The sequence below is a fragment of the Hyla sarda genome, chromosome 5 (assembly GCF_029499605.1).
Source record: "Hyla sarda isolate aHylSar1 chromosome 5, aHylSar1.hap1, whole genome shotgun sequence".
NCBI classification, from domain to species: domain Eukaryota; kingdom Metazoa; phylum Chordata; class Amphibia; order Anura; family Hylidae; genus Hyla; species Hyla sarda.
Genome location: NC_079193.1, coordinates 332,374,667 through 332,389,339, shown reverse-complemented (window position 1 = coordinate 332,389,339; position 14,673 = coordinate 332,374,667). Strand labels below are relative to the sequence as shown.

The 14,673-nt window shown below is 39.7% G+C and overlaps 1 protein-coding gene across 3 annotated transcripts in view; it reads left to right on the top strand.

Moving 5' to 3' along the window:
- CPQ (carboxypeptidase Q) overlaps nt 1-14,673 on the top strand; it is a 562,886-nt gene that overhangs the window by 476,272 nt on the left and 71,941 nt on the right. For all 3 annotated transcript variants that reach the window (XM_056522426.1, XM_056522429.1, XM_056522428.1), the window contains one exon: nt 7,258-7,459. In XM_056522426.1, coding sequence (XP_056378401.1) covers nt 7,258-7,459 — 202 coding nt within the window. The remainder of the gene's footprint in view (nt 1-7,257; nt 7,460-14,673) is intronic.

Sequence of the window (14,673 nt, the reverse complement as noted above, 5' to 3'; positions counted from 1 at the left end):
TAAACAGAAACCGTGACATCAACCTCAAACAATACAGTTTACACCATCAAAGAACTTTTAACCTGCAATAGCAAAAATATTATCCATATTATTCAATGCCACTGTAAGAAACAGAACATTGGTCGGACATCGAGAACCCCGAAAAAACATATCACAGAGCACTTTTACTACATCAAAAGTGGGTTTGAAAAACACTCACTGTCTGCACATTACAAGGCGGGCCATAACAGCCTTATCAGAGGGACCAGCTATGCAGCCCTCCAGTCTATTCACCCAGACTGGAGAGGAGAAAATGTTATTCAAAAATGTCTAGGTCAGAATCTATGATGATCTATCAAATGGACACATTAAAGGGGTACTCCGCTGCTCAGCGTTTGGAACAAACTATTCCGAATGCTGGAGCCGACGCCGGGAGCTTGTGATGTCATAGCCCCGCCCCCTCATGATGTCACACCCTGCCCCCTCAATGCAAGTCTTTTGGAGGGGGAGCACTCCTTTAATCCCGAAAGGACTAAACGCAGAGTTAGAAATTTTTGTTTTTTATTGTTGGAGACTGACCCCAAGCTGCAAGAAGAATCATGAGCCAGACTGCGTACCCAGTGCCTTGACTCCTCCCACACAAGAGTCTACCCTTCCCTATATTCATTTCCCTCTACATTATATACACTGTAGAATTTTTGCTTTCATATACCTATACCGTCTACGTCTCACTCCATTAACTATATACTTAATTATATATTTATATCTGACTATACATTATAATGCTATATTTCATGTAATATTTTGTCCATCCTTGAATATATGCATCTGTATACATACATATAGAGCCCCACCTAAGCTGTCTCCTTATAATTCCATTTTCCATTTTTTTCATTATTTCCCATTGCAATTTTTCATTTTTCTCATTTTTTCTTATAATTAAAATTTATTTTTATTTTTTTATTATTATTTTTTTCCCTCTATATATACATCTATAATGTCACCATAATCTTATTTTATTTTATATACTACGTCCATATATTATGTCTTTCTAAAATAATGCCACATCTAAAGTTATATACTACCTTAGATATACACCATTCATTATATACATGTACCCATGATCAACTCCATTCCAATGTGAACCTCATTTCCTACAATTATTTTATTTCTTTTATTGCTATATATGCATAATTTATCTTTTTAATGTAATTATTATGTATTTTTCACCTTGTGTCTCCTTTATTGTTGAAATACAGCTACATATATTATTTAAATATATAGTAGTCCAATTCCCAACCTTATCACCATTCCATGCCATATTTAACCAATACCAACCCCCCTTTTAATCCATTCCAGGTTTTATTTTCAACCTGTGAACCTTCATTTCCGGCCTTTGAACCATTATCCAATCAGACCCAAAGTATCCTTATAAAAAGCCACCACATCTCCATTTTAAACATGCACAGCTATTGAAAAAGGAGCATAGCACGCTCCGGAAAGCATCTAGCCTACTAGCAATATAGCACTGCCACTTCAAGATCTTTATCCACATCCGACATAAAGACAGGACTTTAGCACCCGGCACGCTAAACCCAATTGGAAGACACCGCCTGCAACATCTACAGGACTTCTCCGACTTTAGATTTTAATGATGTAATTTGATTTCTATTTTTCTACTGATTGGATACAACATCAATACTGTATATAAAAGTACTATATCTGATTCATTGCACACAACAAGCTCCCATACACTATATATACAAGGATCTTACCAGAGAACGGTTACCTTTTCTCTTCACATTTATTTACTCTGAGGTTGTATAGGGTACACAACCTAATTACCAGTTCTCATTTGATCCCTTCCTTCTATTGTAGAGCTACCTTACTTCTTTTTTCTACAAAGTAAAATTGGTAGTGCATAAAAAAAATGCAGTAATTTTTCTGCCACGATGTCCCGTCACTGTATAACGCCCGTAATGAATTACGGGCACATACGGGTGCAAACGGGCAGTTACAAAACCCCATAGGCTGCAATGCGATTTAGTCACGGCCGTCAGGGGTTTTGTTACGGCCGGGTTTCGCCGATATAGTGACGGAACTTGTGACGGAAGTTCCTAAACGGAACTATTTCATAGTGTGAAAGAGGCCTAAGCCCCACCCTTGAGGGAAACAGGAAAGCTGTGAGGCCTTATGTAGACCTTATATTTGTGTTGGTTATTTGGAGGCTTCAGAAGGACGAGAAGCAGAATCCGAAAACACTTGACTGCATCCAGTGTCTAATTATATATGAGGAATAATTGCATTTTTGTTCTGAGCCAATATTACACAGATATGCAAGACATTTATACCGTGTTAAATGGAGGGAATGATCCTTTATTCAGTGATGCAAAATGTCTGCATTGTTAATGTCCCAGATTTATTGACTGCTTTTCCTTTCTGGGCGAGTCTGCTTTGTTCTGTAAACGGTTGTCTGTGATTAGTTTCCCTTTTATTATGATACTTGCCATTGATTTGCTAAACTATTCATAATAAACATACATCTTTCTGAAAATAAATAAATCAGAAGATTTTTTTTTTAAAGGGGATATACCCACACGTTCTGTCTTAAGGAAGGGCAGTGCCCCTAAAGACGGATTAGAATGGGGCCTTTTCATTATATAGGGCCTTCTTTACAAAATTATTACAATATCCTCTCTACTTCATGTCTTTTTAGGTGTACAACTCTGAGGCCTAACTATGAGTTCACAGTGCCATATATTTAAAGGGATTGTCCAGCAAAAAAAACAACCTGTGCATGATTTCAAAAAGTATAATAAAGCAACTTAATGATTTAATGTAATTATCCATACTGTGCAAATCTCCCGAAATCAGCTCTGCTCTCTCCCCTGTAGCCGCGAGATCATGTCACATTCAGAGCTTCGTCCCTGCACCCCCCTCCTCTCTTGCCTTCTCAGTATAAGACCATTGTTACAAAGAGGGGAGCTGATATTACTTCTCTTAAAGACAGCAGGAAGCCTTTTTTTGAAAAGACAGCAGGGATCCTGTTCTGTCAGAAAATACTGTGACTGAGAAATCCTTCCTTAAAATCTAATGAGTAATAGTATGAGCTCCTCCCTTTACATCACTGGTCTAGTCCTGAGCTCACAGGTGGGAAGTGGGAGCAGGGACAGAAGCTCTGCATTCAGAGAGTGTGGCATGATACCACAGATATAAACCAGCTTAGCTGATAATGGAAGATCTGTGCAGTTTGACTAATAACATTATATATAACATTATATTAGTAAATTGCTTTATTATACTATTTGACACATATATATTAGTAAGTTGCTTTATTATACCCTTTGTCACATAAGAAATATCGTAGGTTATAATAAGCACTTTTTTGGAAATGTTTTGATGAGGCCTCTCTCACATGAACCTACATATCACTCATATAAATCTATTTTGCACAAAAAAAAAGTATGTGGGCATGGAAGATGGTCAGACAAAATACAAAAAAGTATGAAATAAAGTAGAATAAAATGGTCAGGTTTTTTTTTTTCTTTAGGTGCAATTGATGTTTTTCTCTGTGTGTGATCGAAATAATAATAATATTGTTCAGGCCATAATTAATACTCGTGGCTGTTCAGGGTAGGCATTCCTTACATACACTTTACTATTACGCTTGCAGTTTATGTTTTTTAATTCATTTAGCCTTATAAATAAGTTACATATTGAATTATTTTGTTGATTTGTCAGGTATGGGAGCTGTCCTTTTTAAAAGAAATTCAATTGTAATATGTGGGTGGCTCAATATTAACCCCTTCCCTCTTTGGTGATTTTTCATTTTTGCACTTTAGATTTTTTCCTCCTCACCTTCTAAAAATCATAACACTTTCAATTTTCCACCTAAAAATCCATATGAGATCTTGTTCTTTGCGCCAACAATTTTACTTTGTAATACCATTAATAATTTCATATAATTTCTTATATTTATTCTGTAGGTCCATACGGTCCCAAGGATATCCGATTTATATACGTTTGATTTTATTTTACTACAAAAAAAAAATAGCTACGAAAAATGTCCTCTTCTGACCTATATAAGTTTTTTATTTTTCCGTATAAGGGGCGGTATGACTCATTTTTTGTGCCATGATCTGAAGTTTTTATCGGTACCATTTTCGTTTTGTTCTGACTTTTTAATCACTTTTTATAAATTTTTCATGGTATAAAAAGTGACCAAAAATATGCTATTTTGGACTCACCCTCAAATTCATACCTCCACAAGCCTGAATCACCCTCTCAGTCTTATATTTACACCCCTTGAGCCTGATTCACCCCCTCCAAATCATTTTGTAGCCTCAAATGCCCTTGATGACAAACTGCTTTGGTCTGCTAAGTGGAAACCCAGCCTTAGGGGGCGCATGTAGGCCTGATTCACACCCCCTGAGCCTGATTCACCCCTTCAGCCTTATATTCACACTCCCTTTGCCCCAATCACGCCTTAGCCTTTTATTCTCACACCGAGTCTGATTTACCCCCTCTTGCATTACTAGTATAGTGATATATAGAAATTGTGATATACTGTGCAGATTATAGATTACATTATACAGTTAGAAATCAGCATACAGATCCTGACTGATATATATTTTCATAATCTTTAGATTAAAATGTAATTTATGGATGAACAGAGACATAATGTGGAGATCTGGTCCCAAATTACAGAGTGCCGTGACGTCCAGAGGGTTGTGTGAGGATAGAAAGGAGAGGTTCGAGGAGCAATCACCGTGACAAATAGGTGGACGAGACGCCGGGATTTGGAGAGGGTAATGATAGAGGATAAGAACTTCACTATCATTACAAACTCTTCTGACACCTTTGCTTGTGTTTATCAAAACTTCTAAGTACAAAAAGAGGATGAAAACTGTTTAATAGATGTGGTTGTGATGTTGGTACCTTGTCACAGAATCTGTTATAATCCTGACAATAAAAAACATACCCTGCTTTTTCGCCTTTAAATCTTCATTGTAATTTTTCAAATGTTTTCAAATTCCCTTAAAGGGGATGTCCAGGCAGGGGCTATTTTGTTTTTACTACGGTATGTTGCTGGGGCTGCATTAAAGCTGTATACTTACTTTCCCATCCTGAACCCTCGCCACTCTTGTTGGGTGGGGGGTTAATCCCAAGACTGAGAGCTATAGGTGGAGGTCCGATCATTGGTGCCTCCACCGATCACGAAAACAGGGCCCTCTTGTCCTTAATATGAATGGAGTGACAGTGCGCCTGATCAGCCAACACTCCATTTACTCTCTATGGGACTTAGGAACTTAGCCAAATACATTAATCAGAGTTCCACCTGATCAGCTGGTTATCATCCATCCTGTACATAGATAATGGGGGAGATTTATCAAAACCTATCCAGAGGAGAAGTTGCTGAGTTGCCCATAGCAACCAATCAGATCGCTTCCTTTATTTTTCAAAGGCCTTTTCAGGAATTAAAGAAGTGATCTGATTGGTTGCTATGGGCAACTCAGCAGCTTTTCCTCTGGACAGGTTTTGATCAATCTCCCCCAATGACTTTTAATCTTGGGATAATCTCTTAAATTAAACTCTACTCATGCTTCCCATTCTGACATTGGGCACGGAGACACATTAAAGGGGTTATCCAGGAATAGAAAAACACAGCTAATTTCTTTCAAAAACAACTCCACGTCTGTCTCCAGTTTGGTATGGTATTACAGCTTGGCTCCATTCACTTTAATGGAACTGAGCTGCAGAACCACACCCAACCTGGAGACAGACGGGGAGGAGTTTTTGATAAAAGTAGCTCTATTTTTCTATTTATGGATAACCCCTTTAATGCCTACTGGACGATAAAGTTGCCAGACAACCATGCGATACCCGGCTAGTATCATATATGGGTCCTGTTACTTAAAGGGGTATTCCAGGATTCTTTATTTTATTTAACTATGCTGCAGGGACTGTAAAGTTAGTGTAGTTCATAATATAGTGTCTGTACCTGGGTGGTCTCGCAATTCTTCTGTGATTTTTTTTTAACTTTTTTTACTTTTACGCCATTTACCATACAGGATTAGTAATGTTATATTTAAATAGTTTGGACAATTATGCACGTGGCAATACCTAATATGTTTATTTATTGTATGTGTACATGTTTTTCATATGGAAAATGGGAAAAGGGGGGTGATTTGAACTTTTAATATGGAAGGGGTTATTGTGTGTTTTTTTTTTAAACCTTTATGAAACATTATTGTTTTTTACACTTTATTGGTCCCTTAGGGGACTTTTAGGAGAAATCAGTAAATTGCTCATACAGATCAATGAAGTTCCAAAGAACGTCATTGATCTGTCTGCTCTGCGATCATTTGGTAGAGCCTGGTGCAGCCAGGCTGTATCAAATGAGGAGCCATGAATCAAAGGAAGAGAGGTAAGCCCTCCAACTACCTCTACAGTGGATCCCCCCCCCCCCAACCACTGAGGGTCACCAGGTATGGAGCAGTCTCGAGTCAGAAGCCCGCTGCATACACCTAGGACTAGGTCCGTCACGGGTTGCGAAGGGGTCAAAAATCTTCTCGGGGGCGGCAATTTGCTGCCCCCATGAAGGTGCCGCCTGGGTCCAATGGACCCAGTGGGACCCATTACAGGGCCGGTTCTGAATGCAGCTCATTTGTGCTTCAATTGGTAGGGTGGCTGATGTGTGCGAGGGAGGAAAGTGATCTCACACTTTCAAACAAGGAAGCATGGGATATGTAGTTTAATAGACCGAACTGCAACAGGAAATACCCAGTTCACAAAAAGATAGCCACAGCATTATGGTAATCTCACAACACAGCCATTAAGCCCCAAGACAAGCACAGATCCTTCTAAGCATGTCAATTACTGGCCGGTAAGTACTAAACTCACCTTATGGTGGATAACCCCTTTAATAAACAATAGGAGCTCTGTCAGACTGCTGGCAAATACAGTATACAGTATTATAGACCTGTACGGTCCTATATCAGTAAGACTGAACCATGATGAATTAAGTCATGGATCTCCAGATATTGGAATATCATAATCAAAACTGCTGGGTACCCCTTCATTACTTGAGTTTCTAGATCAGACTTTGAAAAGGGGGGTGGGGCAGCCTTTATTCGCCTTTGTGTTTTTATGAAGTAGCTTGTATGATAGCATGATATTACTTTTTTAGAATATACTAAAGTATTTTATATTATTTATCTAAAAACATAATTCTATCAACATAAATCAAATTGATGATGTGTATTCCTTTTTTAACAGAAAGACATTGCCAACATGGACATTGTCATGGAGACAGACATCGGTACCTTTATGCCACTGGGTATTCAGTTTTCAGGAAAGCCAGAAGCCAGGGCTATAATGTCGGAAGTTATGAAGCTACTGGAACCCATCAACATAACCAAACTTTATGACAACGCTGAGGGAACCGACATAAGTTTTTGGATGGAGGCCGGTGTCCCAGGTAAGTCTCCAGACCTTGGCTCAGATAGCAGACTAGTAAGTACATGTTTCTGTGGCAGGGGCAAACACTTAGCTCTTAAATAAACAGCCTAGATAGACTGGCTAGTTGTCACTAACCTTGCACCCGTCACCTGACACACGTACTATGCCAGCCTCTGGCCCTCCCGGCACTAAGATGTGGCCATTTGAGTACTGTACATCTATGGGTTAAGATTTGACTATAGATCAATTTCACTTCTAAGATGGAAATTAAACTTCTGTTTCCGCTGTAAATCCGCCAGAAAAATTGCAGGCAAGATGCACACAGGATCACAGACATTAGATAGTCAATTACATTGTAATTCATGAACATTAGTGACAACAAGTGACATATCTCAGCAACCATGCAAGAAGTATATATTTGCATTCTTAGCCTCAAATCTATAATTTTATGTTCATAATAACCCATTTGCATTAGTTTAATGAAGCAGAAAATAACTCCCTTTTTATACCACTGTCTAAGAAGTCTTTTGCCCACAGAGACTATTTTCTGCCAAGTTTTATGAGGTATAATTAAAGATTATTTCAAAGAATGATAGGGTCAGTGCATTTCGCTATGTAGTAAAATAGAATAGCACATGAGTGACAGATGGGAACACAAAGTGCAGTCTTGCAATAAATATGTTGTCACATTCGCACCTATCTCATCACAGAGAGTCTACGTTATGGAACTGTTTGATTGACGGCACAAAGCAAACGGCGTTATTCTAATAGAACAATAAGGCAGCGAAGAGAACACTTCACATTCTAATAGACAAACGTGTCTAGAGCGCGAATTGAAGAAGTGACTTATGTCCAAGGAGGAACATCTACAGGAAGGAACACTTTCTTACCTAAGACACGTCTATGTCTTCTTTCCTTCTGTACATTTCTCTTGAATTTCTTTGGGCCTCATACTGTATTACGGAACATGAAGTCTCTGTACGTTTATCATTGTGGGATATTTTTTCAGTTCCCCTCTACATTCAGTCTTGTGGGGTGCCAGTTGTTTGCTTTACTGCACCTACAAACAGCTATGTAACCAACAGACTACAATCAATTGCATAGTCACATATTTCCCCATGAAAAAAAATTGAGACATGATGTCTGTTTGCAGATTTAAAGGGGTTCTTCCACTTCCATTAAAGCTTTTTCCCTATGCACAAAATTGGGGATTGGTGTATGATTATAGGGGTTCAAATGCTGGGACCCCCTGTGAACTCAGGAACAGGGTCCCCAGTTTTCTAACAGAATGGAATGACGATCACACACGTGTGCTCCGTTCAAGCACTATATGCGGTTATCCCCAAACAACAATGTAGGATAGAAGTTGAATGCCGCAGTTGGAAAGCACTGGCTTAAAGTGTCAGAGGATGTCATTCCTGGTCAACATGTCATTTCGAGAAACGGCTATGATGTGAGTGCAGGAGCTCTATTCTTCATGACCATGTCATAAATGTCTGGCGCTGTGCACTGCAGCACCATACATTTATACCGCGCAATGTCTAAGGGTCATACTGGACGGAATGGCGGGGACAGCAGGCACGTCTGGAAGTAGTCCTCTGGATGAAGCACCTGCTAGTCCGGGCGGGGCGGCTGCACTGGGCAGACCATAATGGAGGAAGAAGAAGGGCAGGCTTCCTTGATGTGGCTTGTACATGCGCTGCCCCTCCCTGAGAAAGAGAAAATCATATAGGGGGAGATTTATCAAAACTTGTGCAGAGGAAAAGTTGCCCTGTTGCCCATAGCAACCAATCAGCTTGCTTCTTTCATTTTTAGGAAGGCCTGTGAAAAATGAAAGAAGCGATCTGATTGGTTGCTATGGGAAACTGGGCAACTTTTCCTCTGCACAGGTTTTGATAAATCTCCCCCATAGTGAGCCCCACTGGTCACAGGGCCGGTGAGAGTGATGACAGAACCTGTTCAGGATAAATATCAGGCTGGGTAAAAGTGACCGTTGACATGCAAAGGGGCTGATAAGAGTGGTAACAAGCAATTGCCATGATAATTTCTGTTTATTTGTTGACCAAAAAAAAATAAAAAATTGTGCTTGGCAGCTTATTGTTCCACAAAAATTCTTAAAACTTAATGGAAATCAGATGGGAATTTCCAGACAGGACAATGCAAGGTTATTTTGCGGGGAAAAAGTTTTCTGTTTCAAAAAGTCTTTGGATCAAGGGAAAATCTTTTGCATCTGTGATTAACAAGGAAATGGTAAATTTCTTTGTTGTTTAAGTGTTTACTAAGGAGGTTTACCCATATGTCAGCACCGTCCCAGCAGTAATTACAATAATCCCATCTGAAATAATGAAATGTGACGGGGTTGTCATTGCAATTTTTTGGTCTCTTTTTGAAAGGCTTTTGAGAAATCCCCCCAAAAAATCTGCATTAAATACGCATATTTTAAACAGCATTTCTAGAAGTCAGTATGTTCCAAGAGTGGGTACGTACTATCTAAGGCTATGTTTACACTGTGTTTATGGCTTCCTGTAACAGAGTATGCTGGGAAAACCTCAGATTTTTCATAGTGGGATATTTGTTAGTGTCTTTCTTTGCTTTACTGCACCTACATACAATGTGTACCCGAAAGTGGTAAGAGAATAAACAATTGCATTATCCCTCAGGATGCGAGTAGATTTCCCATTGTGGAGGTGTATTCCCCCCCAAAGAAAACAATTGAGACATTATACCTATTTGCAGATTTAAAGGAAGTGTCCCTCCAGTAAGGCTTATCCTCTATCCACAGGATAGGAGCTAAGTGTGTTATCACAAGGGTTCGAATGCTGGAACCCCTTGTGACCTTAAGAACCTGATCCCGAGTCTTCCGTCAGAATAGAATGGTGGTCACACACGTTCACTGGGGCTTCATTCATTGCCTGGGAGCTGCCGGAACAAACTCCGGTAAGCGTGTACACTGGAAAAACTTCTAAAGTACATGCTTAATGTATCCATAACCTGACAATGTCCAAAAGAATGTTTTTTGATAAAGAGTAGTTTAATAGACTCCGCTATTCCTTGAAACTGGATCCTATAAAAAAAAAAAAAACACTCTGTATATAATTTTATTCTTTTCATATTGTAGTTGCCTATGGGGAATACATCTCACTTTTAGATATCTTTTAGATGTAAATGTCTGCATCAAATCTACACCCAAACCACATCAAACTTGACATTTGACACATACTGATTTTGCAGGGGATTCACTGTGGCCAAATCTATAGTGTAAAGTTATACCTTGTGTAAATCCAGGGTCGATTGACTTCATGTAATCCACCTTTAGGTTGCACTAGAAAGATAGTTTTCTTTCTTCTGGGGCAGTGCTATTTTGCATACCTACTATCTAAAAACAATCTTTAAAAAATATATTCCTTGGAGATTTTTTTTTTTTTATATTTCTTTTTTAATTTCCGTTCATATTTTTCATAGTTATGTTTACATTTTCCAAAATCTACACAACAGTAGCAACAATTACAGTCCCCTTAGTCTATAAATTCATACTTTGATCTATAGTTGATCTCAGGAATAATAGATGGGTTCTCCTATAAGGAGCTGTAATGGCATTTCCTCTTGCCACTTTTCACATGTTGCACAGACATTTCAAAAGTTTAGATAAGGCAGGGTCTCCAAGCTGAGACCCCCTCTGATTATTAGATATAGCCAGATGAAGTAAGTGACTGTGCGTTCCACTCCCCAGCTTGCCGTTCAATTCGACTGATTCCAGGAGATGGGCAACATAGACTAGATCACATCATTCTCTGTAAATCCCAAAAGGTTGGCAGTTTTTAAAAAATCTTGGCCCTGGCTAGCAGCAATAACTATGCCTTGTACCAGTTAGTGCTTTATATCACTAGGAGATGCTTTATACCATCTCCTAGTGATGCAAGTCAGGCCCAGACAGTCTCCAGCTCCCGTACACGTGTTGTTGCCATTTTCCTGCTTAACCCCTTAAGGACACAGCCCTTTTTCACCTTAAGGACTGAGCCCTTTTTCGCAATTCTGACCACCGTCACTTTACGAATTAATAACTCGAAAACGCTTTTACCGAATATTCTGATTCTGAGACTGTTTTTTCTTGACATATTCTAATTTATTTTGGTGGTAAATTTTCGGCGCTACTTGCATCTTTTTTTGGTGAAAAATCCCAAAATTTCATGAAAATTTTGAAAATGTAGCATTTTTCTAACTTTGAAGCTCTCTACTTGTAAGGAAAATGGATATTCCAAATAAAATTTTTTTTCACAAATACAATATGTCCACTTTATGTTGGCATCATAAAATGGACATATTTTAGCTTTTTGAAAAAATTTGAGGGCTTCAAAGTAGAGCACCAATTTTCAAAAATGTCATGAAAATTGCTAAATCTGAAGGGACAGATGTTACAGAACTACAACTCCCAGCATGCCTAGGCAGTCTAGGCATGCTGAAAGTTGTAGTTTGGCAACATTTGGAGGGCTACCGTTTGGGCACCACTGTAACAGTGGTCTCCAAACTGTGAACCTCCAGATGTTGCAAAACTACAACTCCCAACATGCTGGGAGTTGCAGTTTGGCATTCCTAGTGGTTGCCACAGTAAAGATCACTTTACTTTCATCCCCCCCCCCCCACTCACCGTCGTTTCCCTACCTGCGCCTGTCTCCAGCGACGATCCCCGCGCATCTTCTCCTCCAGGTACCGGCCTCCATCTTCTCCCCACGTTCCCCACGACATCCAGGGGTGGGCAGAACGGGGGTTGCCATGGAAACCCACTGTCCTGCGCTGCCATTGGTCAGAATCAGTTCTGACCAATGGCAGGGGATAGGAGGAGATCTCAGCACTTCGACCTCACTCCTAGCCCTCAGGATGATCGGGGCTGTCACTGACAGCTCCGATCATCCCTATTTTCCAGGTGATCGGGTCACCAGAGACCCGATCAGCCCGGAATAGCAGAAAATCGCATGTCTGAATTGACATGCGATTTTCTGCGATCACCGACATGGGGGGGGGGGGGTTGGGGTAGGGAACATAAGTTAACCAAGGGAGGGGTGGGGTAGGGAGCAGGCATGCATTCTGCAGCTCATATCGGCCTTTATGACACAAACTCTTGAGCATTATCTACAACTGGAAAATTTTCTTTAACCCATTAATGACCATGGACGTCTATGCTCGTCCATGTGCCGTTAACGGGGTATGACTCGTGCTCCCGACTCGAGCCCCCGTCATAACGGCCGGCCCCCAGCTGATTCTTGTAGCTGGGGGTCGGCGTTAATAGCCGACATGCGGCGATCACCATGGGTGGCTATTAACCCTTTAGATCCCATCCCTGGTGGTCCAGTGGGGTGGATCGCAGGAGGGGTGATCCACTCTGGAGGTAGCATGAGCTCTTACCTCTCTTCCTGAGCTCTTACCTCTACTGATGTCATTACAAAGTAGAATTGGTGGCACAAAAAATAAAGCCTCACTTGGACTTATAGGTGCAAAACTGATAGAGATTATGATTTTTAAAAGGTAAGGAGGAAAAATGAAAGTGCAAAAACAGAAAAATGCTTGGTCCTTAAGGGGTTAATTGTAACCATATCCTAAGATCATGGATACAACTGAATGAAGAGAAAGGGGACGAGCTCAGCATTTTGCATAACCTGCGATTTAGGAGGGAGAAAATAGGCTTAATCCCACCCCTTTTGTCCATAACTAATATGGAAAGGAGCTGTCTTCATGGAAAATCTCTTTGACATGCAAAAACCTAAGAGCACACAACAAACTATAGCGAAAGCTGTCATTTTCTATTAATAGTAACATAACACTGATAATGTTCATGTACATACATATTGCCAGCATATAGTGACATCATTTTTATAAGGGTAGTGCTTTTTCCAGGTGATCAGAAACTTATGTACTATGGGGAATATAAAAAAGCGTCATAAACCAGTCACCCAGCTAGTATCTCTATTAATAAAGCTATACAGTGATGCCTCGAGGGTAACAGGTTAGGGCTTGGATTATTTAAATGGGCACTGCAATCTGTATAAACACTTTGTATTGTGATCTTAAAGGGGTACTCCGGTGGAATTATTATTTTTTTTTATCAACTGGTGCCAGAAAGATGAACAGATTTGTAAATCACTTCTATTAAAAAAATCTTTACCGTTCCAGTACTTTTTAGCAGCTGTATGCAACAGAGGAAATTCATTTCTCTTTTAATTTCTTTTTTGTCTTGTCCACAGTGCTCTCTGCTGACACCTGATGCCCATATCAGGAACTGTCCAGAGCAGGAGAAAATCCCCATAGCAAACCTATGCTGCTCTGGACAGTTCCTGACACGGACAGAGGTGTCAGCAGAGAGCACTGTGGACAAGACAAAAAAGAAATTCAAAAAGAAAAGAAATTCCTCTGTAGCATACAGCTGCTAAAAAGTATTGGAAGGATTAAGATTTTTTAATAGAAGTAATTTACAGATCTGTTTAAAAAAAAAAATTTCCACCAGAGTACCCCTTTAAAGACATTAGCGCCAATAATGAGACATGACATTTGCTGAAGAAAGCGCAGTTGTGGATGCATTTATTTCTAGGAGCCATATCCGTGAGCATTGTGTACCATTCAGATATTGTCCTTTTCATTTGCTCCCGTATTTGAGATACTCTTTAATAACAGTTTGGATTATTTTCCAGTGAATAAAGAAAATCTCATCTAAGCTTTAGGTTTTATATTAATCTCTCCTGGGCCAATGTATAAAAATAGCTGAGGATTCCTGATAAAGGTCAGATGAGTTCATATGCAAAATTGCATGTCCCTTCATTTTTTTTCTTCTTTCAGCAAAATAATTAGCGTTTCTTAGGATTGAACATTGAAAAAAATTCTTTATGTTAAAAGGGTATTCCCATTGGGACTTTTATGGCATATTCACAGGATATGCCTGTGTCAAAAGATCAGTAAAGGGATCTTAGAAGATTTGCCAAATATCTTTCAAAGGATCCTTGCTAGCAATGTGTGGTAGCCCTGGGGGGTGTAGGGTAGTTGGGATGTTGTGGTAGGTAAGGGGTTAATGTTAACCCTAGAGTTCGTGACGCCAGGCTGAAGGCTGGTATGCTGAGGTAATTCTCCGGCCTATCACCGCCCTTCCCAGAAACGATAGGTGCATGTAATAAAATGACTGAAGGTCCACAAGGTACTTGAACAAACTTTACTTAAGTGCTTGCAGTACATCCAATGAACAATGACAGT